Genomic DNA, 27953 nt, shown 5'->3' on the forward strand with positions numbered 1-27953 from the left:
TTAAAGTTAGGAGACTTTATTCTTCAATTACAATCCACACAGAAAGTAGGTTATACAATGCCAGGGCACATTTTTATTACAATTAAGAGAGAAGTTAATGAGTGACAATTACTACAGTTTCATATATGCTTTAGCAGACCCAGTGAGCCAGCTGAGGATCCAAGGTGACACAGAGACCGAAGTGACAGAGGTGACAGACGAGGCACAGCACAACGGCCCCTGCGGTCCGTGGGAGCGATCCAGCTGGTGCTTCCCTCCCGTCCCCAGGTCAGAGCTTTATGGGCATCCCCCCGCTGCGTGTGAGCACACGGGGCCCGCACCAAGCCCTGCTGAGCATCTGACACAGAAAACCCACTGAAGGTTGCAGTGAGAGGTTTAAATAGCTCACTAGCAATAATTGTAATTTCTGTCAACAGCTACTAAACCAGTGCTTGTCCTCTTCAGCTTTACAATTAAAAAAAAAAAAAAAAAAAAAAAAAGTAACTCGCCAGAAAGAGGCACTCCTGCCCTCCAGATTCACCCCTGTTTGACTCCTCTGCAGACTATTGCTCTTCGGGATTCTTCAGAAATCCCCATGCGAGCCTGGGAAAGATACTGGCGGAGGACAAAAATTCTCACTGCAAATGCTTCATCAGCTGAAGCAATCTCCTCCTCTCATTTTTACTATGCGCAGACACTGTAAGGCCTTTTAACAACATCACGTACTTCTCAGAAAGGCATTCTGCTCTTGTGAAAGAGTCTTTTTTTCAGTTTGCCATTAAAAATACTAAAATGTGACACTAGCTTGAGATCAATGGTGTAAGAAAAATGAGACTGATTAAAACAAGGTATTAAAAAAACCCACAACCCTTTTTCTTATTTTAAAAAAAGAAAACTAGGTTTTAAGATACTACAAAGTTCAAGAGTACAAAAATATTTACCTTTTAGACACACCCAAGCCTACAATCACATAAAATAAGTATCAACTCAATATAAAAATCTTCATAAAAATACGGCCACCTATATTTAACCAAGTCCTCAAACCTGTCCCATGCTGATATAAAGGTGTTGTTGAGAAATTTAGTTAAGTCTAAACAGCTATTCCATAGATTAACTTTGTAATAAGTAAAAACAAGATTAAATACTGCTGTTATTAGAGAAATTCCAGCTTGAGAATGGATGAGAACAACAGGGGTCACAGGATAATGGTTGCCTCATGCCACATTACATTTATGGCACAAGCATAACTGCAGAAAATTAATATGAAAGCAAATAGTATTTCCTCAACCCAAAGAGCAGCTTGAAATAATTGCACAAGTTCCTTGCATTTAAATGATATAAAGCTTTATATTTGTGCTTGAACTTACAGGGAGAGCCGCATTCCCGTGCCAAGTGCCAGCACACAATCACAGAATCATCAACCTGCCATGAACTCTCACATTAGAGATGAGACTGTGTGTTTTTGTTGGCTCTTACAGAAGGTGAATCATAGCTAATTGTTATTTATAGATGATAAAAATCAAGTCTACCAGGTCTGATAGACTTTACGTGGCCAAGAAGTGCATGTACAACCAATAAATAGAAAAACAAAAGGTATTATACTTTTTTCAAACTATGTAGTGTTCATAAAACAGTAGTAGCACAACTCTAAGCAATACAGTTGTTTTCATCCAGTCTAGCTTTGCTGAACTTTAAAGAAAAAAAAAAAGCATACATAACCTGTAGGGTTTGAAAAACAACACACTGGCTCTGTTGGTGGGGGTTTTTTGTTTTGAAAAAACTGTGGTCCCAAATTAGCCCTTTTGTGTTTTATTAAAACTGCTACAGGTGAACATCTCCAGTATAGAAGATCAGATTTTTGCAAGCATCAAATCCCCTTTAAATCTGTAAAGGATAGAAAGGTTTTGCAGAAGCTTTTGAAACTGCAATGAGCTTTCTCTGAAGGTACAGAACAATGGGGTATATATTCAAAGGAGAAATGAAATGCTTTGAAAAGAAAACCCCAAAAGATCTAAAAAACTGCTTATGCCAATTTACCACAGAAAACCTGAAAGCTAAAACTGCACGGCAGGTTTGGACAGGATCAATGACTTGCTAAAGCCCGCGTTTCTTTTGCATGTGGGCACGGCCCAGCAGAAGGTCAGCAAGCTGTAGTCCGTTCTGTGTTAAAGGCTTCCCCCCTCCCCAAAGACACCGAACATTCGTGAAACCCAAGGATTTCAGCGGGCTCAGACTTTATGAAAAAGCATCAGTTTTTACAGGGACAAGTGGACCCCAGGTCCTGGGAAAAGCAAGCAACATCAGAAGATGCTCGATGTCTTGTTTAAAAACCATGTCCTTACAGTGAAGTCTATGTCTGCTTTGCTGCAACTAGATTCTGAAACGACTTAATCTATCGGGCTTTGGTCCCAGGTTTCAAAGGAGGCCAGGATCCTTCCTTTAGGGGCACGTGCTGAGATTTTCAAAGACAGACACCCAGCTCCCCTTCATCCAGTGAACAGAGAGAGCCAGAAAAACCACCAGCAAGCCAATGTTTGCTATCTTTTTTTTTCCCCCCTCCTTTAAGCAGCTTTCATTGAGAACCTGACCGAGTGGAGTCTCTGCTGTGTTATTCCTAAGGCTCATTTCTAGCTTAACTCCTCAAATCAATCATGTTCAGCACATGCAGGCCCCCATTTCTCAACAGGGACCGTATCTGCTGACAAGCCCCAGGTGTCAGGACACTGAATTAAAGACTAAGAGTCCTATGGGAGTAGACAGCAGCTGTTGAGTAAACTATGTGTTTGGGTACAGTAGCACAGGGGATAGTAACTATGGTGCAGTAGCATTGACTGTTGGGTTTGGTTTGTTTTCTTCTGGCAGAAAATGCAGTTTGAGATGATCTTGTTCTTCTTTCAGCCCCTCTGAGAGTGTGCATCCTTCTTCACAAGGGTGTTACCAGAATTTTAGGGCTCTCCTTTGAATTCCTAACGCCAGTGGTTTGTTGCCCATTTCTGAAACTGAAAGCAAGTCAAAGACTGAGAAGCTAAAGAACATTTTACAGGGTGTCACCAGACACTTCCCCCTTCTAATTAGCACCACCAAAATAACCGTGTTACACTACTAACACAAATGTTAGAAAAAATGTAATGCTCTGTGAAGTACACCTTTCTGGATGGCAGAAGTAGTGCAGCAAACACCACTTGGAACTCAAATGTAATTCAGTGACTGTAAGTCAGTTACTTCAGTCTGTTTATGCAAGAAGCCTGCGACAGGAATCTGGTTTGACTCCAGGATTTCTAGCTACAGTTCATCTACCGCAAAGCTGAAAAGCCATAGGTCAGACACACGAGAAGTCCCTAATTGTGATTAAAAGCAGCATGCCCTTCTCAAGGAACCTGGCCCGAGAATTCTTCTTATTCTGGAAGCATAATGACAGCTCCTTATACCAACCAGGGATTAGATACAGGCAATTCCAGGTTTTTCAAGCCACTATTGCTTATAAGGTCAAATTCTGCTCCAGTACAAGTTCTCAGTAAGCTGGATGGCACCTATGCAGCTGCACTTTGGCTAATTCTCTCTGCTGCTCCCAAGAATTTTCCTCCCACAATAGTAACTAGCAAACGCTGGCCATCTCCACTGCACCAGCACTGCAATGTACGCGCAGATTTCAGTGGAGATGTTTGCTCAGAGTACCCTAAATAGCAATGGTGGTGGGGCAAGAGAGCCATCACTGCTTACAGCTAAAGAAAATAAACCAGGAGAAAAGCTGTCCTGGCATGTCCCTAGCCTCCCAAATGAAAGAGGCTGGGATACTGAAACCCTGTGTTTAATTTGGAACTTACACTGAAAGAGTAAAGTGTTTTGTAATGTAAATCATCCTACTAAATGAAGAGTTAAGCATAATGAATGATATCAAAGGATGGAAACCATTGGGAGATATGAAGCAACAGCCTCAAGGTGATGTGAAAGTCAGTGTTGCTTTGTGAGAGCTCACTTTGAAGCACATCAGCTTGCAGGTTCAGAGATACTGGAGAAACTGCATGTCAATGTCTGTCAAATTAACAACCAAAAAGATAAATCTAAAGGGCACTTTGAAAGCTTTGGTGTTTTGCAGTGGATCTGACGAAACATGTTTACGGATTGGGAAAAGGGACTGTGTAGAAAGAGGTCCTGAGTTCCATGAAGCACGGGACGAATGACAGTGGCCTTACCATTTCACCTTCAGCATTTGCTCAAAGCTCTCGGGCAGGGGATTGCCGTAGCTCTCCGGGAGAAACAGGGTAAGGATCCCGATGAGCACAGTCAGGCTTCCCATCAGGATATACGGTAGGAATCTGTCGTAGGCACCTGCCAGAACACAGGACAGGACAACAGGACTTAATGTCCACAATCAACAAACCCATGTGTAAAATTTATATTCCAGACATTGCTGTAATGCAGAATTAATTTAGAGTAATTAGCTGAAATCTTCATAAATATCAAAGGTGAATCCAAACCCAAGTTACACCTGTTATCTGCCAGCAAACAAAGGGATTTTTCAGTTTTAAAACTACAACGTGCACTCTAGGATGGTCAACACCTACCATCAGTTTCATGCCCATGTTTGCGTAGTGGCTAATAGGTTTTTTGTATATTTTCAACTGGGATAGCCAACATCTCTGCAAGGTAACAGCTCTGCTGGGCTCACTGCTGGAGTCTTCAGTGCTACACTGTGATCAGGAACCAAATCCTCCATTAAATAATTCAGTGTGAGGAAATAAAAGTGCTCATAAGCAACTAAGCACTCATCAGCTGCCTGGGATTGTGAATCCTGCTGGGCTTGTGCAAAAGAAAGGAAGAGACTGATGGCAGCCGAACAGGCCAGTTTCAGACTAACAGGCTGTAACGGGGGAATCCTTAAATACCTTCCTCACTGCAAGGGGAGAAAGCATCAGGCCTCCCGTGACAGACAAGAAGCTCTGACCTTGGTCTCCTGAGGATCTGGTTTTGGACTGGAAGGCAGCGGCCCCTGCCAGCAGCCTGAAGCTAGCACACAAGTGTTTGGGCAGGATGCAAGACTCATGTCACAAGAGCACAGCAATGAAAAGGTCTTTCAGTAAAAGAATTAGCTAGGAGTTAAAGTATTTAAGGTAGAGAAAGTACCAAACTGGACTTGACAGCTTTACTTTTTAGTCGGGATAAAGCAGTATGCTTCATATTGTATGGAATAAACTAGGATTAAACTGAAGAGTCGTGGGTATTTCACACAGAGCCAAAGTTGGTGATTTGATCTCTTCTGTGTTCATGAGCTGGATGAACTGCGAGATCCTAATTTAGCTGTAGCAAGTAGCAGCAGCTGACAAGTCTCTCCTAAAACCTCCTAAAGTTTAGGAAACTATTCTGAGGACTAGAACAAGATTTTTTTAAAAGCTGAGCCTATGGAAACTTGGGAGAAAAAAACCCACAACAGTAAAAACTTTATCCTGTCTACATCGCTATTACTGTTACCTGTTCTGCAACGGAGACTGAAGACCCTAAGGAGCATCACAGTCCTGCTGTCCCTTTTACTTCCCATTTGCACTGTACAAGTATGCAATAAAGACACTGTATTTTCATCATTTTTGGTACAGTCACGCTGGAATGTAGAGGTGAGACAACACAGGTGAGCTACAGCCAGTAGTGTCCTCTCTCCTGTCCTGGCACGGTGAGCCAGCGTTCACCCCTCAGCAGTACACCAGCAATGCTCCGCCAGAGTCGGCAGTCAGGGTCGGTTTGTACCAAAGGTCTCAGCAGGAAGGAAAAGTCGTTAGGTTCAGGGGAGAGCTGAGTTGGGTTCAGTGATTGCAGAAGGAAATCAATCATGTGTGAGCCAAAGAAATGGGAGATTGAGCACCCCAGACTGAGCAGCTGGTATTCACAGGTACTTCCACCCTTAGTCCCCTAATCTCTGTCACCCTTTCCTGTCTGCAACATGAGGATCATTTCTGTGTACTTTAAAAAAAAAAATTATCAATTAATATTTGTGCAGCACTCTGAACATGTCAAAATAAAGCCTATGAGGAAATCAATAATTCTGCTAAAAAAAAAAAAAAATCACAAAGGTCACAATTAACCACACTCTTGTGCTGCTTAATCTGTATGTTTGCCCCGTGCTGCTTTAGGGCACAGATTCGGGGGATGCCTGGATTCCCGCCTGGTTCACCTGCTCCTGACATACCCATCTGGGGATGTGCAAGACGAGCACAACGCAATGAATTTCCTGCTGCTAGATTTCCATCCTTGCTACATCCCTTCTCGTCACACTCTCCTGCAAAACCACCTGGCATCCCAGGGGTGACACCCTTTGCCAAGATGTGACCAATTATCATCCCAACCACTCCGCCCGCACAGTTTAGAAACACCATCACTGCCTCAGACCAGCTGGGGCCCACGCTGGTGCTGTAAGAACAGACCCCAGCCTCAAGAAAGGAAAACCACATCTGAGTCTTTTGTGAAACCCAAGGAGATCCACTTCATTTCTAGCGTGTACAACTGAACTCGGACCCAAGGTGAGAGAAGAGACTTAGACAACAAACGAAGGGACTTAAAGCTGAGCCTGCACTGTGGAAGCTCCGATCACTTCTCTGGGCAGTTGTGTAGTACAAGGCAAGAAATGCAAAATGTCTCCCCCAGGTAACTCACCCAGGTAAACAAAGTAAGGAGCAATGATGCTGCCCAGCCTGGAAGCCGTGGAAGTAGCTCCGACTGCCATGTTTCGCACTAGCGTTGGGTACAGCTCCACGTTGTAGACATAAAGCATTGAAAATGCAGCTGTGATGCCAAATTTCCCGAGCATCACCAGGCCAACAGAGAGGACGTTAAAATCTGGAGGAGAAAGAATAAAATTAAGGGGAATAAATAACACTCTGTGCTTATTACTTGTATTTCTTTTACAACCCAAAGACCATATCACTGTTTTATTTTTCCTAGCAGTTGTGAGTGGTTTTGTTTGGTTTTTAATTATACAATGTATTAGCTCCATCCCTAGATGTCTTGGCTCCAGACTTCCCACTAAGCAAAATGTAGATGCTCGGGTTACTTTGTACTTTTCACATTTTGCTTCTCTCTCAGTAAAACAGCATTCTTGAAATGGAACAAAACTCTGGATTACACAGCAACAAAGCACAAGCTGAAATCCACCCCTTTTTCACAAAATCCTGTGGAGATTTACACACAGTGAAATCTGGAAGACTTTCAGGGGTTTTTTTAGCCTCTATGCACAACCAGATAAATCACAGTACACTTTTGGCTCTCCTTTTACAAGCTGGTTCCCCTGGACTATAAAAAGCTCAGTAATTTGACACAATAAATGAGAGCTGTGTATTTTAAAAAAAATCATGGCTGCAAGTGATCAGCATAAACTTAACCTCAAATTCTAAATTTGATCATGGTTTCTAGTAGTTTTACAGAACTGTTAGATAAAGTATTTCTAACATTTTATATACTTAAGTCATGTATTGAATCTTGTACCTGCAGGAACCAGCTGAATGAAGAGGACAACACCTCCCCCTAAAAAAAAGGTGCCAGACAAGGAGTAGCGCCGAGGGAGGGAGCGGAGGAGAAGCCAGGCAATCACGTAAGCTGGAACTTCAATAACAGCCGAGAGGAAACAGTTGATGTAGGCATTTCCATGCCAGTTTGGAGTGCTGAGGGACAGGCCAAAGTAACCAACTGATGTGAAAAACCTGAGAAAAGCAATAAAACCAAATTATTCCAGAAACACCAGTCTCTGAACGCCTCCAGTGTTGCCTCAGATGTTGTTACAAAAATAGGATGTCGCAAAGCATCACCACAGACATTGTGGCTTAAAAAAAACCTCAGTGGCAACCCCATCTTTCTAATTCTGTCATCCCTTCCAGTGACCATCCACAGCGGCTTGAAGAGACCTCTGATTTCTCTGTCCTTCCTGCATACACTATACCAAGTAAAAGGCTTTGTGGAAGTCGTTCACAAAGGCTTTTCACTGCAATGGGCTCATTAACGGCACAATGAAATAACTCTTGAAAGCTTCCCATGCCAACTACGCTCCTACTTGTAGCCAACTCCAGTGACAGGATCTCCCACCCTCAGCAGTTCCGTGACATCTTATTTAATCTTCACGAGAGCGCTGGATGTTCGGGTTTCAAATCTCACGAGTGCTTTACTATGGCATGCCAAGTGTGCTAGCCAGTTCCTTTCTGCTGGGGGAAATATGGACAGAAAAGGGTCCCGGTTTGTCTATATGGAATTATTGGGTCCTCATTCCTCGTGGCTGCCCAGGCAGGGACCAGGATCTCACTGAGATGGGCACTGTACAGAAACAGGACAAAAACGCTGGCCATGGGTCTGCTCCTTGTTATGTTACTGAGTTGCTGCCTTTGCTTCAAGAAGGACATTTCTCTTCAAATAGAGATTACAGAGATGGGAGCTTCTTAAAAAAAAAAAAGAAAAGCAACAGAATATTTAAAATACACAAGTTGTTACATATAGTTTCCTAACTATTTTACATCTGAGTCGAGGCTACTGTCTCCATACTCTTGTGCATTAATGCAGTGTGGGTGCAAGGACACCGAGGGCCATGTATCGGCCAAGGACCATGTGTAGATGGGCTCCGAGGCTGAGACTTATTATCTAAACCTGTGGCATGTGCCCTCAAATCAGAAATTGTTCTATTGCCTGGGTACTTTAGGAATACACATTTCCTTACCACAAAAGTAATGACATAATAGTAATAGTTGCAATGTTTCGGGTTCGAAATAGGTCCAGAAGGATAGCCTTCTGCTGCTGCTGAGGCTTCGAATCCTGCATCTGAAGGAAAAAGGAAAACAAAACCAAAAAAATTCCCACACACCTAAGAGCACAACAACCTCTGCATACCCACAAGTTTGGGCAGTTATGAAGTTATGACTCTATCAGGGGGTAACTAGTCAGCCCAAGGGCCGCTTCTGCACTGGGGAGGGCGGTCCTTAGGTAGAGCTTGTCTCTGCACCCAGCTGTACTCGTGGTAGTTTCCAGTTTTTTGTTAAAATACAAAAAAAGGGTAGCACCGAGACCACTGCACCACGCTGACTAATTAAAAAGGAGCATCAGCTGACAAGAAAGACGCAGTAACACTTCCTTGAGGACCTAACACAGTACTTCCAGGAGTAACCTCATCACCAAAGGCATTTTCCAGCACGCTGTCCACTGAACTCTCTTCTGTTCAACCTTCACAAACGATGGAAAATAAATGCAGAAAATCACCCAGTTTTGCTGCCTGCCTGTTGGCACCCTGCCAAGGAGGGGGATAGAGGCCAGAGCTCAGCGTGGTGTCCAGGGCTCATCGTGGGAGCATCCACCACCCCAAATCAGAGACGGAGGGTCCAGTTTGAGGCCTGAAGCAGGAATCTTCTGGGTGGCATTAGGGTGCCCTTCTGCCTGCATGGAGAGCCCTCGACAGGGCAAAGCCAGCGCACGTGGTCAGGCTTCCCCCCCAGCCCAAAGAGTGAATCACTTTGGCCTCCCTATGGGCCTACCCAGGAGACTTCCTTTCCCAGGAAGAGAGGATGGTTTCCGAGGAACGTCTTCCTAGCAACGTTTGAAAAAATACTTCCAATGGAGGACTTAATGCACAAACATCATCCTCAGGATGTTTTGCAGACAGATGCTTTGGCACACAAGATTCCCACGAAGTAAAGGACAGCTGAGCTGCCTCTTGGTCTCAAAAATACGCCAGAGCGATGAAAAGCAAACTCACGTGCTGGAGCTTTAAAAAGTCATGTCCAGTATGAAAGACATCTGAACTCTGGCTGTGAAGTGAGGGAAGTGCTTTTCCATGGTTTCTGTAGGATGAGCTTCCCCTAGCTGGAACACACACTTCAATTTACACTAGAACATACACTTGGAAAAGAGATCTTCAGCAGCTCAGCCAACACATAAACGTGACACTCGAGAGAAGGATCCTGCCCATGGGAGGTGCAGCACGTAGCAGCTTTGCTTTCTGCTCTGTCAGGAGGCATAAAACGCAGGTGCTAGGTACAACGCAGGAAAGTAAGGTCTGACATAGAGACACGGTCGCTGCTGACGCAAAGCTGGAAGCGTTGCTGGTTTCTTTACACAAGAAAAACATCTGCGGCTCTTCAGCAGGAGCTCCGGTGAGGGCAAAGCCACTAGAGGGGGGGAGAGGAGCACAAGAACCAGCCGTCCTGCCGCGGCGTGCTGCTCCCCGGCTTGCTGGGGTGCTAGGTTTGTGCTAGGCTTTCTCCTTTTAACCGATAAGTATGAAATACAAGAAAAAAAAACAGGCCTGGAAAGAAGCTTAATGTTCTTCAGTGCCTTTGCTACCGTCACGGTTTTTCAAGTGCCCTCGGAGCACTCGGGTGCTTTGGCTGGTCTGTCCAACCTGAGGAGTCCCTGGGGGCTCTGCACAGCCCTGGCACACGTGGGTGCCAACTGAGGGTCCCCTGCTCAGCCCCCCTGCCGAGGGCTGCCGTTAAACTGCAAATTGCTAATACTGCGATGGGGACAAACACGTCTTCCTCGGTTCTTCTCAGCGCCCAAAGGATGAAACAATCTGGGTCACCCTTGCTCTGAAAACCACAACCAACCACTGCTGAGGAAGAGAATTTTACTGTAAAAAACAAACAAAAACCCCCTCTGGCTTCTCATTTTGAACTCGCTAACCCAGCACTTACCTCACACCAACAGTCACTGCCAGCCTCTAAGAGCTGCTGGTGCAAACCATTTCTCTGCTGGCATTTCCCAACTAGGCAAAGGGGGAAACTGCCAGCGAGGTAAAGTACCAGGACGGATTAAACATACCTCTGCGGTGTCGAAAAGCACGGCTGGGGCTGGAACACCATTTATTTTTGCAGCCTTTCGGATAATAACTTCTGCCTCCTTATATCTTCCCTGTGAGATCAGCCACCGAGGGGATTCAGGAATGATCCTGCAATAAGTTTCAGAATAAATGACTCAACGTTTTCATGAAAGTAAGACATTATTAAAAACAGATGTATCGCTTTTATGAGTTATGCTCTCATCTCACAGATTGCTTGCAGCAGAAGAGAGTCAGCACAGAAGCATGTAGGCAATGTAATTCATGGATTTGTCCTACTGGGATCAGTGGGAGAATTCAAATATATGGGATGTGTTTATTCTCGTGCTGAAGTAGATGCACGCTTGGGCCCTTGTCCTGGGTGGTTGTTTTTTAAGGAATAATTGATGTCCACCAGAAAAAAAACCCAGATGTCACCAGATAGACAGCAAAGATGGGGGTAGCTTAACTAGTGTTGAGCAAAAATATTCTTGGGAAACTGCACACAATGTGGAAATGCTTTAAGTATGCGCAGGGTATATTTAAAGGCTCTGTGTCACAGGAATCTTCTATACAAACCTCACAATTTTACCACAACTCTGAGGCAGGCTCTCCCAGGCAGAGGACAGTGGCAGTGTCCCCTTGTGGAGCTGATGACATTTTCTAATCAATTCCAGGCACGTGTTGAGTGAATTAACACCAAACACAGGACAGAAAATCTCACCTTTCCTTAACTAAATCCTTCAATCTTAACAGATGCTACCTTGCGCCCTTCAGCCAGCAGCATTTTTTCCCTTCCTTGGAAAAAAGCTGGTCAGACACTCCTTTTCTGATGAACTCCCTAAAGGATTAACCCGAAGCCACGTCAACGTTTGCGAGCGTCAGATAATTTATATCAGATTGTTCAACCACTAACGTGCCTTTCTGTGAGGTGAGCCGCTCCACTGCTCTTCTTTGTGGGCAAGCTGAGGAACACAAGACTGCAGAGACGATGCTGGGAACCTTCTGGAAAATTTGGAAGAGGAATGAATAAAAGAGCAACTACGGCACGGAGCAGTGGGACGTGCAGGTCACGTTGCCCGTGGGAGCAGTGGGTCCAGGTGCCCAAATGCCAGCTAATACCGACCAGCCTCAGCAGATCCCCATCTACCCCCACACTGGCCCCAGGCTGGAAGTGCCATCCATGGAAATTTTTGGCATGCTTTATGATGTATGCTCTGAAAAACCATGGCAATTCCCACCAAATACATTTCAAAGCAGGACTCTGGGGACAAATTTTGTGTGCCTAATAGTGCCTGTTCTATAGCAGACATCCGAGAGGCTTCCACCCAAAACCAACCTCCCCAAAGAGCAGCTGCTCGGTGCAGAGGGAAATGCCACTGTGTTGAAGGAGTTTGAAACATTTCAAGTTAAATAAGCAAACTGACCCCTCAACAGAAGAAGACTATATCTAAACATCAGATGATAGCAGAGGTGGAGCCGGAAACCATTTTAAAGGTTTGGTTTGAAGACTAAGATGAAAACAACAAACCAAAACCATCAGCAGAGACTTCTGACAAGAATGAGATCTGCAGGAGGTCTTTTAGACTATAGCAGAGTGGGTCTAAATTGCTTAACTGTTCAAGACATTAATCTCTTACTTCTAGGTATAACTCTTTTGAGATAACAGGAAGAATTATTCCCAGATAAGACTAATAGGAAAGGAAGGAACTACTTTTCTGTTTGTTTGTAAATTATCCTTAAGTGTGAATGATACCTTGCCTGTCCCTCCTTATTTTCTAAACACTTATCTCTTCAGAAAACAACAGATGACCAAGGCGGCAACAGAACAACGACATCTGCCCTTCTTCAATGCTTCTGACCAGCTGAGAAGAACAGGGAGTTTTCCTAAACTGTTTTTCAGTCCCCCAGGGCAGGTAAGGGTGCACCCACACATCAGCAGTGCATTAGAGCACGGGTGTGGACAAGTGCGATGGAAAGATGAAAGAAAACATGGACTCAGCCACCAAGACGACAGTGTGGGATGGCTGAGAGGAGGAGGGTAAGGTAGAGCCAACCTTTGGCTTAGCCAGAGAGTTCCTATGGGCCGAAGGGGCTCACAAATCAAAGTCCTGCTCCAGCAGCCAAAGCAAAGCTGGGAGGACACACGGCTCCTGGCACGCAGAGCCGTGGGAGCGGGCTGGCCCGGCCAGCTCTGCCGGCAAACGCCTCTGCTTAACGACTTCTAGTGCAATGAGCTGCTTAATGACGTCGAGGGCAAGAAACTGCCTGCTGCTGCGTGCCAAGTGAACGGGCTCAGCCTTCCTCTGAGATTTTAGTACCAATCAGCAGGTGAAACCACATTAAAAAATGGCTTAAAGAAAAAAGGAAGGAAGCAAAGTTAGAACGAATCAGGCAGTGGTACTACAGGAGTAAACCTAGAGGTGATTAACAGTGTCTGGAGTTAGGAGTCAAGTACAGAATTCCCAAGCTGCTCTGGAAAGCTGGTGAAAAAGTGGCTTCAAGCACACGGTCAGCACCAGTGAGGCTCTGCAGATAGTTAAGTTGACTTAAAACTGGAAAAAAACCCCAAACAAAAAATCCCCCCAACTCCCACCTCAAGGCAAAACCTCCTCCCATACCAATTAGTAAAAAAAAAAAAAAAACACCCAAAGAGGAGAAAGGGGACCCCCCCGCCACCCTGCCATTAACCAGCACCCAGGGCAAGAGAGCGTCAGGTGGGGAGGCGAGTGGGAGCGTGGCGGGGGGAGGCACTCAACTCACCACCAGAGCGGGATGCAGAACAGCCCCGGGACAGTGAGCGCCAGCAGCAGCATCCGCCAGTCTCTGATGAAGTAAGCAAACAGTGGCAGCAACATGTAGCCAATTGCAAAAAATATGCAAACTCCTAATGTAGAGAATATAATACGAACTGATTTGCCAAGAATTTCTGTTCCTGTTTAAAACAAGGGAGGTTGGATTAGCATTTTAACTCTTTCTTTTCAATCATGACTAAATACTTTACTGCATTTACACAAAAATAAGCTAAACAGTTTTAGACAACATGGACCCAACCGGTACAGAAAAGTTGCTGGGAGCATCAGGGACCTTCAGATGAAGGAGTGACTTCTGTTTGCTTTGATTAATGCATTGTCAGAGACAGATAAGGGCAGGCACGGGGAATGGCCAGCAGACTTCCAGGAGCCTTCCTGATACCCTCGGCTGGGACACAGCCTGCTCCCCCACTTCACCCATCGGGATTTTTAAGGTGCAGTTCACCTCTGAGCACTTCTGGAGGAGAGCAGGTCGGTGGACGGCCGACTGACATGGGATGGAAGGGCATGAATTTACAGTGAGGTGGGAACAAATGTCACGTTTAGTTTTTGGAACAGAAGGCTGGAATGTCAGACTGGCACATCGCGGGCTGTAGGACACAACCAGGGAAGATGCCACCTTCTACTAACGCTACTGCTCCAGCAGCCAGGCACCAGTCCATGAAAGCACCCCACAACCACTGTGTCACGCGCAGCCTAGCGCCCACCGAGTGTCTAGGAATAACAATTGAGACTGTTGTAAGTTCTTTTCCAATAAAATACCCAGCCACTGCTTAACAACATCCACAGACGCCCTCAGGTCCGCCTCACTTCCCGCTGAGCTCTCAGCCCCGGGTCTACAGAGCTCCATCAGGAGCACCGCAAGGGCCGTAACTCCCGCAGTTTGATCTGGACTCAGTTAAAAAGCAAATGACACTGAGCGAACAGGAGGGTCTTGGGAAATCTGGAGAGTGTATTTTAGTTATGTAGTGTGGTAAGAACTCCAAGATTTAATATTGCAGAGAAAAATGGAAAAAATACCCAAGACAGAAAAAAAATCTCCTATTTGATAGCTACATGAATTTTCATTTTAGAAACTGAATAAAGTCACAGTAAGAAAACGGAAAATAAGAACTTTTAGGGATAAAACAATCGTGTGGGGATAAATTATACCGTCTTCCTCTCTGACTGCTCTTGTTTAGAGGAACTCTCTCAGGAGAGGTCTGATACTTGAAACATTGGCTTCTATCTATTAAACATTACATTATAATTTGTGGCAATTCAAAGCCAACATGAGATGACATTGTAGAGAACTACAATTCTCTTCTCTCCTGCCTCTCCTCCCCCCTCATTCTCCTGGCCAAGGAATAGCAGTTCTGGGACGATACCAAGACGCCTTTACAAATCTCCATAGTGTTTTACAGTCCCAGAACTTGAAAACAACAATTTTGAGCACAGAAAATAACTGAGGCCTACAGCTAAGGAAAAATGCTGCAGAGAGAAATTTCACAGGATGTGGTTGGGAAAAAAAATTAAAATTCTCTACAGAAGTTCTATTCTCATGAAGGTGGGCAGCAATAGTGCGACGGACAGGAAGAGCCTGGGTGGCTGCGGATGCTGAAACAGGGTCTGAGCTACGCACAACTCAGGTTTGGATGTTGAAAGCTGGGACGACAGGAGAAACCTGTGCTGAGGTGGCCACTTGAAAAAAACCAAAATAACCCACAAACAAAAAACCACCCCATTTGGGGACAGAGGGTGCCAGGGCTGCAGCACAGCCAGCATCAATGGGGACTTTATAGGTGCTGGTGTCACCGCTCCCCTCCCAAGCCAGGTCACAGCCCTGGCAGTGGTGGGATGAAACAAGGGAAGCATCTCCAGCGCATCCCATGATCAGGGTGGGCTTTCTTAAGGAGTTACTTTTCTTTTCGTGGGTATATTCTCCTATCCAGCACCTTTGTTGCGTGCGGCTTCCTGGAAGCTCCCGGGTTTGCCTTGCTACAGGCAGAGGTTGGGGGACATGCCAGCCACGCAACTACACAGCGTAGGGTGGGAAGTGCCTCCCTCCTTATCAATGACAGGTGGCTGACGACTCACTTAAATTAGGAAGCTAATATCTAAGTTAGTTTAGATTAATCCCGCCCTTAGTAACAGCCTCGAGGCTGCTGGGGAGCAGCCAGCATGGCGAGTGCCCGCGGCACCTGCCTCTCTGCTGCCAGGGAGTCATCGCTGCCACAACAACTCTACAGAAAACGGGACGGCAGAAGAGACAAGACAAGGGATAAAGTGCCAGCAAATGGCAGCCGTGCAATTAAACAAATGAACATTACTGTGGGAGGCCCAGTCCTATCTCTCAGCAGCGGGGGCATTTGGCCAGTGGGGTGCCCCGGGCCCCCCACCCCAGCTTTCTCTCTGCCGAGCACCGAGGCAGCGTCCCGATCCGCATCCAGCCATGCCCCACGTTCCCGGGGGGGAGCTTCGGGGCTAATTATTGCCCAACCAGATCCTGCACCCCCATCAGAGAGACTCGTGCTTCACCAACCCCATGTACTTCCAAGAGGATTTTCAGCCAAGCCAGCGCTCCCGACCCAGCACCACAGCTCCCAGCCTTCTCGCCACAGGCGTTGGCTCCGGCTCCATCGGCTCCACGCAGGAGTTAACTACCAGGACGGAGGGAGCTGTGGCAATGGCGACTGCAACAGCAAGGGATCTCCCCGCTGACAGCCTGACCTACTTAACCCTCCCTCCGTCACTCGCAGCGGTGACTCACAGCTGCCCGGGGACACGGTGCCGGTGCCATATCCCCTCCACAGCACTGATTTCATATTATGCTCTTCTGCTCTATTTTTTCCCCCGTTAAAACCTCATGGGGTAAGAGAGACCAGCATTAACTATTTGTATACGGCTTTAATTTAGACTAGCTCAGGTTACAATCTACAAATTGTAATTTTGACAGCACTGATTTAAAAGCTGACATAAATACATGTGTGCACACTTTAAAGACAGCTCTTGCAAATCCCAGCTCCCCGCCCAGGCCTGCATCAGCCATCCCCGTAATTTCCCCATGTCGTCACCTTTCCTGAAAACCCTGTGACTAGTGGGAGGTTCTGCGGGGTCCCCCCTTCCCCAGGGGTCCCTCCTTCCCCAGGGGGTCCCCAGGCAGCCCGGCAGCCTCCCTGCAGTCACTGGCTCTTTCTTCTGATGCTCCCCATAGAAAACAAAACAGACCTTGGCCTCTAAAATTAGGGACATTATCACTAACCTCGGCTCCAAGACCAGTGATTTTTATGGCTAACGGGGCTCTGACACCCACCTGGCTCCTCTGCTCCCGTCCTGCCTGGAAGGGCTGGTTTGCTCCAAGATTTGCACCCGGGTACGCACCGACCCCTCTGCAAAGAGGCAGAGACGCAGGGAGGAACCCAAACGTTTTCTCTATCTCAGACCTGCTGCTGCTGATAACAAACCCTGAATGCTGCCTCGAACTTCTTCTCCAAAAAAGGAGGGAAATGGATGTTTATTTAGCCTTTCTGCTCTCTTCTTTTCCTCTAAATCTATAGAAAATATAGGCTTGAAGTATCCAAGAGAAAAAAAAAAAATCATACTGGCCTAAATTAGGAATTGTATCAGTGAGGATTTACCGCTGTCTAATTAAATGATGCAGGTTCAGAGGGGAAAAAAAAAAAATAACAGTACGTTAAGCAAGCATTTAATCTACTGCAGACATATTCATACCCAGTATGAAGGCCACCACGTAGTTAGAGATCTGTCCCATCCCCACTATGAGAAAGAGCACTGTGAACATCTCCCAGCTGGTAGAGAAGATCTGCAGGAAGCTGAAGCCAGTCTGCACGGCCATCGTCAAAAAAAGGATATTCTTCCTGCCAAACCTTTTGCAAAGGATAAAGATTATTACTGAAACAGCATGTATTTATGGAGCAGGGCTCTGTAAGAGAGCACGAGGGAGCACAAATATCCAACCTCAAGCAACACAGCTTAGCACAACCTGAATTTTGGTTCATGTTAAAGAATTCTGTTTAGCTTCATAAACACTAAAAGAAATTAAAATTTCCAAGACCCAGGGAATAAACCAAGAAGAAAAATGAAGAGCAGAAACTTCAGGGAGCCACTAGACAGGGACTGAGGAGACTAGACAACAGTATATAAGCGAGTCACAGGAAGATTGCAAGCCACACAGCCAAAAGTTAGGAAATGATGGCTTTTAGGCTACTGACATCTATACATGCAACAGCATCACGCTTTGAGTGTGTTAAATAGCTTTAGCGACTGCTTTCAGTCTGAGTTCCCATATGTATCACACCCTTGCTCTCACCCGCTTCTCTGCATTAGTAGCATTTTCTTAAGGAAAGGTAAGAGCAAGCCTACGCACGGGTTTGCATTGCCCGCTGCCTGCAGCTGCCCTTGACTTAGGAAAGGTTTCTGCAGCAGCATGAGGGAAATGGCTCAGGTACAGGCTCAGAACGTACAGCTTTCCTGACAAAACATTTCCAAAATAATTCAAGGAATAGCTGAAGCTAGAAGGTGACCGGGCTCTCGGGGAGGCTGGCTGGCCGCGCTGCTCCCAGGGGCCACACGGCACCCGCGGGATTTAGCGACTTCCTCAGCTCCCTTTCAAACAGTAACACTGACTGACTTCTGCAGGGGGGCAGGAGGCAGGAGATTAAATTCAGATCATGTGGCATTTAATGCTGGAGGCTTTTGGATTAAGGCTCCCATTGAGTTTTGAAACCCCCCTGCCAAACTCCGAGAGGAGCGCTGCTGCTCTCACGACTCCCTCGGTAACAGGCAGCAACCAAAGCAGTACTGGAGACCCCACTGTAATGATATGGAAAAAAAAGGCTACGGGCTGTATACAGAGGGAAGCACACTTGCAAAAGGAACATATATTCCACATTCAACACTTGTAAGGCCACAACTTCAATGCTGCTGAGATAATTATCAAATGCCTGTAATGATTTTTTGGATATTTTACATCTACTTGGGTGCTATGACATGATTGCTATTCATTTACAGGTTATCTTTTTTCTTCCTCTCGGACATCCTTACTTTATTTCCAGCAAACCACCTCTTCTATGCAGAGCTTCCATTCAAAGGACAAGTTTCTATCCTGCAGCTCCAAGAACGGCCTGTCAGTTAATGTGTGACAAAGAACAACATCTTTTAAACTACTAAAAAGGCCGGATAAAGAAACAAATGTGGTCATGAAGTGAAAACCACCACATCCATCTGCAAAGCAGCTGCATGGGCTCCTTGCAGAGATCAGTTCTTGTCTCTGAAGTGCCCAAGAGGTGGTGATCCTACACCTGGGGTAGATCAAGTTTGGGATTTTTGCAGAGGTCAGGCCAGTTACCTCATTTTGATTAAAACTCAAGAGAATTGGACATTTAACTCCTCTATGTCTCTTAAAAACAAACGCACCAGCCGTGGCACCAGGTCTGCCCTGCTCTGCCCAGGGGCAGAGCGGGAGCAGCGGCGTTACCTGTCCGAGAGCTGCCCCGAGATGAAGGAGCCGATGAGGACCCCCACGAAGAAGAGGGAGGTGGTCAGCGGGGCTTTCCAGTCGTCCTCGCACACCAGGTTCCACTGCAAGAGAAGGGCCTGCGCTCAGACGCAGCCGCCACGCCGCGTCGAGCCTCATCCAGGCACAAGGGTTATTGGCTGGAGACACACACGTTTCCATGTAATTTAATTTAGTTTCCCCACAGCCGCATTTCCACCCATTGCTGGCACCAGCACTGTTTTCCCAGGAAAGGTCGCTGCCGGAACGCCCTGCTTAAAGCGCAAAAAAACAAAAGGGAGAGCGGTTGCCTCCCCAGGCAAGCCCCACCAGGCTGAAACGCTGGCTGGCAGCCGTCTGATGGGACCCCATCACCTCTGAAGCAGGTGAGTGGCCAGTAACACCAAAAACTCAGTGGGCAGTTGGTGTGTGCACCCAGGGGCCACCCTGGCCCCGTTTCCAGCACAATCTCCCCAACACGCACCCATCAGGCCCCCCGACACCCAGGACCTGGCTCCCCATGGCCCGAGATGCTCCCCACCAAAAAAACAGTGATGGAGAAGGGTGAAGAATTGCCCCATCCCCAGCTAGGGAGAGTTTCCAGTTTACCTGACCTCTGCCAGCACAAAACCCACTACATTTCTCTAACTTCTGGGGTTGACAAAACATATGCAAGAAAACGCACAGAATGAAATCTCTTTTCCCACCCTGACATGTTTCCAAATTCCTCTCTATCCCCACAACCTGCAGGGCTGACTCACTGTCCATCACTCAGCCTCACGACCAGACCCGGCTGGGGCTGGAGGCTTAGGACAGGAGCCAGCATGGAAACTTCCACCTAAAGCTGCTCATAACCCCAGACAAGGTTGAAAAAAAATAAGAACAGCATCATGAGTCCACCAAAGTTACAGCCGAGCGTGTTTCTGCTGCAGCTTGTTCCCATCCTGGTGACTAATCTCCTGGTGAAGGCGGGCCTGGCAGGAGAGCTTATGGATAGACTTCAAACATGTCAGTCTTAGATTAGATAATTCTACCACAAAGGTAAGCTAATTAGATCACAGATCAAAGTCTAGCATAATTTTAATAATTAGTCATGTATCAGAGAGCGGGTACATCGCCTGCACCAGCGCTCAGGGAACAGACGGGCCAAGTCATCGCGGGAAGCAGTGGCCAAGCCCAGGCAAAGGCAGGGGTGGTGGAGCAGAAACCTCCCCTCTGGGCTGCTCCGGCTCCTCAGCTCAGCTGCAGGCAACAAAACGGAGCAACTCTTGTATTACACAGAGAGCCAGGTGCCATCTGACAGCACTGTGAGTCCTGCCAAAACCAAACCAAACAACCGATGGGGCGGTGGCTGGGCTTCGCTTCTGCTGCAGGAGAACAAGGAGAAGAAAACCCCAAAGCAAGGGGCCATGTGCTGTGGCTCGATGCAGTTTGCTCTGGACTATAATTTAGGAAAGAGATGCAATCAGTGCCTGTTTTCAGGCAGAACGAAGGTATGCTGCCAGCGGTGGGGAGCTGGGTACCTCTACCCCTCTGCCCAGCTTGCAAAGTAACACCAGCTATGGGACAAAAAGAGATGAATTGAGCTTTAAAACACAACCCATGCCTCTTCCTGAGAAACACACAGTCTTTAACATGGGGAGATGGAGATTTGAGGACTGAAATACGCCTCCAATACTTAGATCTGATTAATAAGAAAAAGAAGCCTGCAGCAGTCATTTCTGTAAAATATTTTCTCGTCCCTGCCAGGAAGGGAGAGGTGGCAAGGCGTGGGCCTGTTTGGGCATACACCTGCATTTATCTTTGCTGTGTTTGATAAGGTGGATGTGAACCTGCAGGTCAGCAGGGCTCTGATACGTTCAAGAATGCAAATTGTGAGAAATATATACAGGGATCTGCTTCACATGTCAAAGAAAACTGAGATTTCTGTAAAGAAGCTCGGTGGAAATCAAGCCCCGTATTTAAAATGAAGCAAAACTCAGCTTCAGAAAACACAGCATTAAAAGTAAATGTTTCTTTACATCACGCAGGGAAGGAAAGGGCAGCAGAGGGGCAGCTTCTACAAGCTGTGGGAGCTGCGGCAGCTCCGTGCCAGCCGGGCTCACCTGGCCCCACACTACTGAGATGCTTTGCCACATCCTGCTGCCCCTCCCAGTCCCCGCTCTGGGAAAGTTGGTGTCTAACGAGGTGGCAAAATTTGCAGCCCATACAGACGATTATTAATTATCTGGCTATGATCAGCACCCCGCTGTGGGGCCGCCAGCACAGTGCCTGCTCCCAGACCTTCAGACTTCAGTCACTCGAGGTTAAGGGTCAGTGTTTTTAAAATGCCTCCACTGTGCCAAAGGCACTTTGGCTGCAAAATAAACCTAGCTAAATAATAACTTGCCCGTGAAACTGGGGTTGCTTCCTGTGTTTCCTTGGTGCCAAATGCCTCCCACCCAGCTGTTCACTCTACCTTTTCCCATGACAGACTGCACAGACAGCAAAAATTCACTCTACAGGGTCGAGCCTTTAAAATTTGCGGGATGTGGCAAAGAGCACGCAGCAGCCAGCTGGCCGGAGAGGCGTTGCTGTCCGCAGGAACTCGCTGTATTTGACCCCAAAACACACAAACACCATCAAATCCATCCGCCTCCAAGTATATCTGAAGCTGTTGAGTGAAAACCCACACCACCTATTTTAGATCCAATAGCACATGGGACCTGGGCAGTGATGTATACAGCCCTAGTCTCTAGGTACACCTCATCTTGTCCCAAAACACCAGCCTCCCCTCCCCAAAGGCGCTCGCTCCGATGGAGGCTCATGTCCAGCACCACACGGGGACCCAGCATGTGTCAGCATGGCAAGATTTCACTAGTGCTTGAATGTACAGGGCTTTAAGGCTCCTTGCAAGCAGTACTTGGGGAAAAAAATGAAATTTAACTTATTTGACCTTTTCCTCAGAGGCTGCATCCATCACCGAGCCCATCGTGGGTACAGGAGCTACAGCCCAGCCACAGCTGAACTACCTACCTCTACAACTTCTAAACTGTCTGTACTGGACTGAATTATTCATTAACCAGACAATAAGTAATTCTGTAATATCCCTGGCTAAGCATACTGGAGAGCAAAGTTCACGTAAACTTCCAAGCAAGTGCTCTGAGTGCTTGGAGTAAGAGCTGCTTGAGGAGAATGCCATTAAATCACTTTATTACCATCGAATCCCTCCAACCCTCTCCCACAAGCTCCCAGCTACTGGAAGCCAATGCTATGGGGCACTACGGATGGAGAAGCTTTCTGAAAAAATGAAACTGCCAGAGAAGGTGCCCTGACTGCTCGTGTTCTCAATCAGAAATCACTAATTAACCATCCTGAGTATCAACCTGTTCATATCAGAGAAGAAAACACTAGCGGAGCCTTGTGTAAATGGCTGAGGCTGTAAACCAGGGAAAATCTGACCTTGTCTCCAAGAGAAAAATCTGAAGACAAACAGCTCAAGAGATATTAAAAAAAATATTCTGATTGCCCATGCTGCACCCTGGGCACCAATGCCAGCAATGAGACCGGCTCTGCTCAGCGCACGAGTGACAGGCACAGACACCCAAGCGCAGGGTGGGCTAAGGCTGCTCACTGCTGCTGGAAAAAGCTGTAAGGAAACAGAAAAATCCTTCAGTTGCCTTCAAACCACAGCAATTCACATCCAGCTCCTCACCTCTGCCAGCCCCAAAAGCTCCTGGTTTCTGCCTTCACCAAGAAGTCAGCACCAGGGCTGGGACAGGGAGGCTGAGCGAGGTAACATGGGTGAGAGGTGAAGCCGCCGGCACTCGCTCTGCCCTCCGCAGGGGTCTCGCTGTGGTGCCCGGGGGACAGAATCCCAGAATCATCCAGGTTGGAAAAGACCTTGAAGATCCTCCAGTCCAACCATGAACCTCACCCTGACCGTTCCCAACTCCACCAGATCCCTCAGCGCTGGGTCAACCCGACTCTTCAACCCCTCCAGGGATGGGGACTCCCCCCCTGCCCTGGGCAGCCCATTCCAACGCCCAACAACCCCTTCTGCAAAGAAATCCTTCCTAAGAGCCAGTCTGACCCTGCCCTGGCGCAGCTTGAGGCCATTCCCTCTTGTCCTGGCGCTGGTTCCTTGGGTCAAGAGACTCATCCCCCCTCTCTGCACCCTCCTTTCAGGGAGTTGCAGAGGGCCATGAGGTCTCCCCTCAGCCTCCTCTTCTCCAGACTAAACCCCCCCAGTTCCCTCAGCCGCTCCCCATCAGACCTGTGCCCCAGACCCTGCACCAGCTCCGTTGCCCTTCTCTGGACACGCTCGAGTCATTCAATGGCCTTTTTGGAGTGAGGGGCCCAAAACTGAACCCAGTCATCGAGGTGCAACCTCACCAGTGCCGAGCACAGGGGTGAGATCCCTTCCCTGTCCCTGCTGGCCACGCTAGTGCTGATACAAGCCAGGACATGCTTGGCCTCGGTGGTGGGGAGCAGCCCCGCGTGTCCCCAGGCAGCGGTGCTGGGACACAACCTAGCGTGAGGGAATTAACTGGATGTGAACGCAAAACTGGTGCTTGAACCTCTAATTAATACCAGATCTGAGCATCGCTATCTGGAATTAAAGCACAAGTAGGTTAAGTTCCAGGCAAAAAAACCCCAACAGACAAAAATACACATGTTAATGTTTAAATTAATTTCAGAGCACAGATGGCAGAAAGTGGAAGGGGTGGTGAGAGTGAAGCAGCCCCACTTTGGGGTCAGGACCTGCTAGATTGGCTCAAGCCCTCTCATGCAAGCGCGGGTGGCACCGACCCGGCGCAGTGGCTTCGGTGGAAAACAGTGATTTTCTGTGGGGAGAACTGGAGGAGCTGCAGCAGACGGGGAGGCAGCTGGGCCAAGGGGCTGAGCCCCCAGAGCAAAAGGGAACCCTGCAGCCTCCTCGTCTTGGCCGTGGGATCACACCTGACCCCACACTGACCCTGCACAGCCACCTGCTCATCGTTACACTTACAGGCTCCTTCTTACCACCCCAGCCCGACCATCACCTCTCTCACCTGTGCTGTGCCCACACTCACTTTTCTGCCATTATCAGCATTTTAAGACCAAGGAGATGATGGAGTCTGGGAGCCTCTGTTGCCAGGGTTTAGCACATCCCCGCAAACCAAGTAACACCAGGGCTGAGCTGGCATCCCCCAGCCTGCTCCCTTCAAGCAGCAGTAATAACAGGACTTGATGCAACTGCACAAATCAAAAAAAAACCTCCAGGACTTAATCCTGTACCATCAAGTTTTGCTCCTCAATTGAGTTTTTGAACCAAAGATATTTTTCCACTGAGCTTTCCTGACGGCATGTCCTGGCTTGTCTTTCCTAATACCAAGAAAAATGTTGGGTACAAAAATAATCATCTCAAGTTGAACTGAACTGCTTCTTTTCAGGGTTTCATCAGCGCCTGTTTTCCTTGTTTTAAAACCAAATTCTGTATTTTTTCCGAACATCCATGACAATTTTAAAACAAAACAAGTATCCTTCTTTTCCATCTGGTGTACAGATGGGAACCTGGCACTTGGTTTCCATCTCTGAATGTGCTGTTGCCTCCTCGGCGTGCCCCAGGCCCCACTGCTGCGTCCCATCTGAATCCGGCACGGAAGGCTCTCGTCCGGCATCTGCCAACACAAGTTGTCTGCTGCTCATTAAGAAGGAAGAGTATTTCTCCTCCTTTTGCTTCATTTACTGTCTCCCTCAGAGCAATGGCGAACTCCAAACCACACATTACGAGTTCACAGCCACCTCGGGATAACCCGGCCTCCCTCCAGCAGCGAGTGCCGTGGCGGTGGCTACCAGGCATCGGCCAGGCGGCCGTGCCAGCCCACGGGTTACAGCCGGGCATGGCTGCGCGCAGCACATGGGCTGCAGCCAGGCTGCTGCTACGGTTCGCCCACGACCAGGAGCAGGACGAGCTTCCCAAGAACTCTCTGCCTTGATCTGGTGTTGACCTGTCCTGTGTCCCCGGGGCACAGACCCTGCCCCGTGTCCCCAGGACTCAGACCCTGCCTCCATGTTCCTGGGGCACAGACCCTGTCCCTGTCCCCATGTCCCCCGCACTGAGACCCTGCCCCCAGGACACAGACCCTGACCCTGTCCTTGTGTCCCCAGAACACAGACCCTGCCCCTGTGTCCCCAGGACACAGACACTGACCCTGTCCCCGTGTCCCTGGGGCACAGACCCGCAGCCACACGCCTCTTGGTCAGGACCTTTCCTGGCCGTGCCCCCATGCAACGTTTTTCGGTGGCAGATGTTGCTGCTGAGTCACGGGGACTCGAGACCAAGAGCCACACGCCCGCTCCCCGCCGTGCCGTGCCCCCGAGCGTGAGCCATCGGTGCGCAAGCGGGGTGGCCCTTGGCTACCTGGGGCACGCTGCTGGGCTCAATGACTGCAGAGTGTGCCAGCTGGCACGAGGATGAGCCCCATATTCCTCAAACCCCCTCCCACAACACAAGAGAGCAGCAGCAACCCCGCAGCTTTAGGGGAATTGCCTTTTCCTCCTCTACCAGAGCTCCTCACTGGCATGGGCAGAGACGCAGCGTGTCCCTGCCGCGGCGCCGTGGCACAACCAGAAAACCCAAAAAAGTGCTTAAATGACCCGTCGCCGCTGACGTCCCCACAGGACACCCGGTACAAGTGATGCCATTGTCCAGCCTTACAAAACCGCAGCCCGGGGCCCAGGCTCGCACAGGAGCCTCCCGCGCGCTGTAGACCACGACCACGGCACCTGCCTCGCACCAACTTGCCCAGCCCAGCGCCGACGGCCACCAAAGCCACCTCTGTGGCTAGCAGCACTGGTGCTGGGGGCCAGGCAGGGCCCACTGCGGCTCTAGACCCAGCCAAGCTGTTGGCCCGTTTATGGGAAAGCATCGATGTCCCCATCCAAAGTGACACTGGGAAGATTCCAGCAGATGGGAAGTTTCTGGGGACAGTTGGCCTGCTGGCAAAAGGAAGCTACCAGGCTTCTACTCCCAGCCTTTGCCTCCCCCTCCACAGAAAAGCCTTCTCCAAATAAATCACATTTCAATGGAAAACGCAGCCGGGCTAATAAGGACAAGCGGCTCCTCCTGAGGCCGTTCACCCCACAAACCCCCCCTCTCCCCGCAGCATCAACCCCTTTCCCCCAACCGCTTGACCCGCCGCTCCCTTTTCTTCCCCCCCACCCTACAAGGCAGCGCGTCCCCCCAACGCCCCCCCACAGAGGAGGGAGGCGGGGGAAGGGTTTGGCTCCGCGGCCGCGCACCTCGGTGACGATAGTGGAGCGGTAGATATCGCGGCTGTACTCCCAGCCGTCCAGGCACGGCTCCTGCTCCAGAGACCCCAGCTCCACGTCGGAGCCGGGCCGCAGCCCCAGCGCCGAGAAGTTGGCGAGCGCGGCCAGGCGGTACCGGCGGCAGCGGCTGGGGGCCGCCCGCCCCCCCCGCAGCTCCAGCGGGATGCTGGCGTTCCGCCACTCGCCGCTCAGGTTGGCCCCGCGGGGCACGGCGCACCGGTGCTCGGGGGTACCGGCCAGGAAAACGGCCGACATCCCGTTAAACCCGTTCGGAACGATGCTGGCGCTGAGGAGGAAAAAAACGAGCCGCTGAAAACGGCCCCACTCGCCCAAAAAGGCGGTGGCCGCCTCGTAATCGCGCATGGCGCGGAGCTTCCGCGGCTCGGCGCGACCGCGGGAGCTTCTGCACGACGGCTCCGCCCCCCGCCCGGCCCGGCCCCCCCCTTCCCCCCCGCGGAGGCGGCGCGTCCCGCCGGGCCCCCCCGGCTCCGCTCCGGGGTGTGTGTGGGGGGGGGGGATGCTGCGGTCCCGCCGCCCCGCAGCATCCCCGGGGCCGGGGGGGCACCTGGGCCCCCGCGTTTGCCCCGCAGCTGCGGAGCTTTCCGAGGAGGCTTTTTCCAGTTTGGTTTTTTGTTTGTTTGGGTTCTTTTGGGGTTTTTTTGGTTTGTTTTGGGTTTTGGTTTTGTTTTTTTAAGGGTGTTTTTGTTTTGGGTTTTTTGTTTGTTTTCGTTTGTTTGTTTTGGGGTTTTTTTGGTGGTTTCTTTTTTCTTTATCGAGAATATTTCACAAATTTATTTCAGGTTGCATCCAGGGCTGTGCCAGTACCAGCAGCTCAGCATCCGCGCCCGGCCCGGAGACTGCTGGGCTGGGATGGAACGAGCTGGCCCGGCAGCTGCTGCCGGTAAAGATTGGGGGCCCAGGGGTGGTTGTCTGGGGTAGCCCCAACCCCCCTGAGCCCTTGCTGGACCCCTGAATCCAGCCCCTTCTAGAACCCAAAGCAGTTTCCTCCTGTGCTGCTGTGGGAAGATGGACGGACGCCACCGCACAGCTCGGCGAGAGCTGGGCAAAGCCCAGGGTCACACTGATGGTCACTAGATCGGAAACTGGATCAGTTATCGATCAAGGAACGAGCTGGGGGTCTGCAGGAGCACAGCGGGGGGGCAGCAGGGTGCCTGCCCCCCGGCCAGGCGGGCAGAGCTGGGGGCAGGAGGGATGCCAGCCCTCCTACACAGGGCACGGCGGAAAATAAGCACCAGGCGCAGCTTTAGAAATCAAACGTGCTCACAGCCCCTGAAAATCTGCCATTATCTGCAGCCTGGGGTTTTTTCCTAGTGGTGTTTACGCAGCAGACAAGGTCAGCAGCATCTGCTGGGAAGGAGCCTGTAGCAGCTCTGGCTTCGGGAGAGGAGCTTTTTATATTCTTGTTTCCTAACTGTTAACCATTATCGCTTTACATGTGACTCTCGCCTTCGCCTGGAGCTGGGTGTGTAGATAGCTGGTAAGGCCACTGCAGGAATCTGAGCGACACTGTCATCTTTGGAAATAACTCTGGGGGTGGTGAGAAGCACGATGGTGTTTAAAATATGCCCAGTGCTTG

The 27953-nt window shown here is 49.0% G+C and overlaps 1 protein-coding gene across 6 annotated transcripts; it reads right to left on the reverse strand.

Moving 5' to 3' along the window:
* LOC141929513 (solute carrier family 22 member 4-like) lies at positions 1-26762 on the reverse strand. 6 transcript variants are annotated; one of them, XR_012625047.1, is made up of 11 exons: positions 26327-26762; positions 19043-19146; positions 17278-17432; positions 13517-13688; positions 10759-10885; positions 8666-8766; positions 7450-7664; positions 6622-6804; positions 5449-5931; positions 4545-4670; positions 4220-4308 (listed from the first exon to the last, which is right to left on the reverse strand). XR_012625047.1 is itself a non-coding variant. In XM_074839072.1 (10 exons), the coding sequence occupies exons 1-10, from the start codon at positions 26717-26719 to the stop codon at positions 2903-2905; spliced, it is 1662 nt and encodes a 553-aa protein (XP_074695173.1). In that variant the 5' UTR covers positions 26720-26762; the 3' UTR covers positions 1-2902. The 6 variants fall into 6 exon arrangements, 1 of the variants encoding a protein (XP_074695173.1); XM_074839072.1 differs by lacking the exons at positions 4545-4670; positions 5449-5931 and adding an exon at positions 1-2978 and having other exon boundaries at positions 4173-4308; XR_012625049.1 differs by lacking the exon at positions 4545-4670 and having other exon boundaries at positions 4212-4308; positions 5449-5575.
* Positions 26763-27953: the final 1191 nt, after the last annotated feature.

The sequence above is a fragment of the Strix aluco genome, chromosome 13, assembly GCF_031877795.1.
Source record: "Strix aluco isolate bStrAlu1 chromosome 13, bStrAlu1.hap1, whole genome shotgun sequence".
Taxonomy (NCBI): domain Eukaryota; kingdom Metazoa; phylum Chordata; class Aves; order Strigiformes; family Strigidae; genus Strix; species Strix aluco.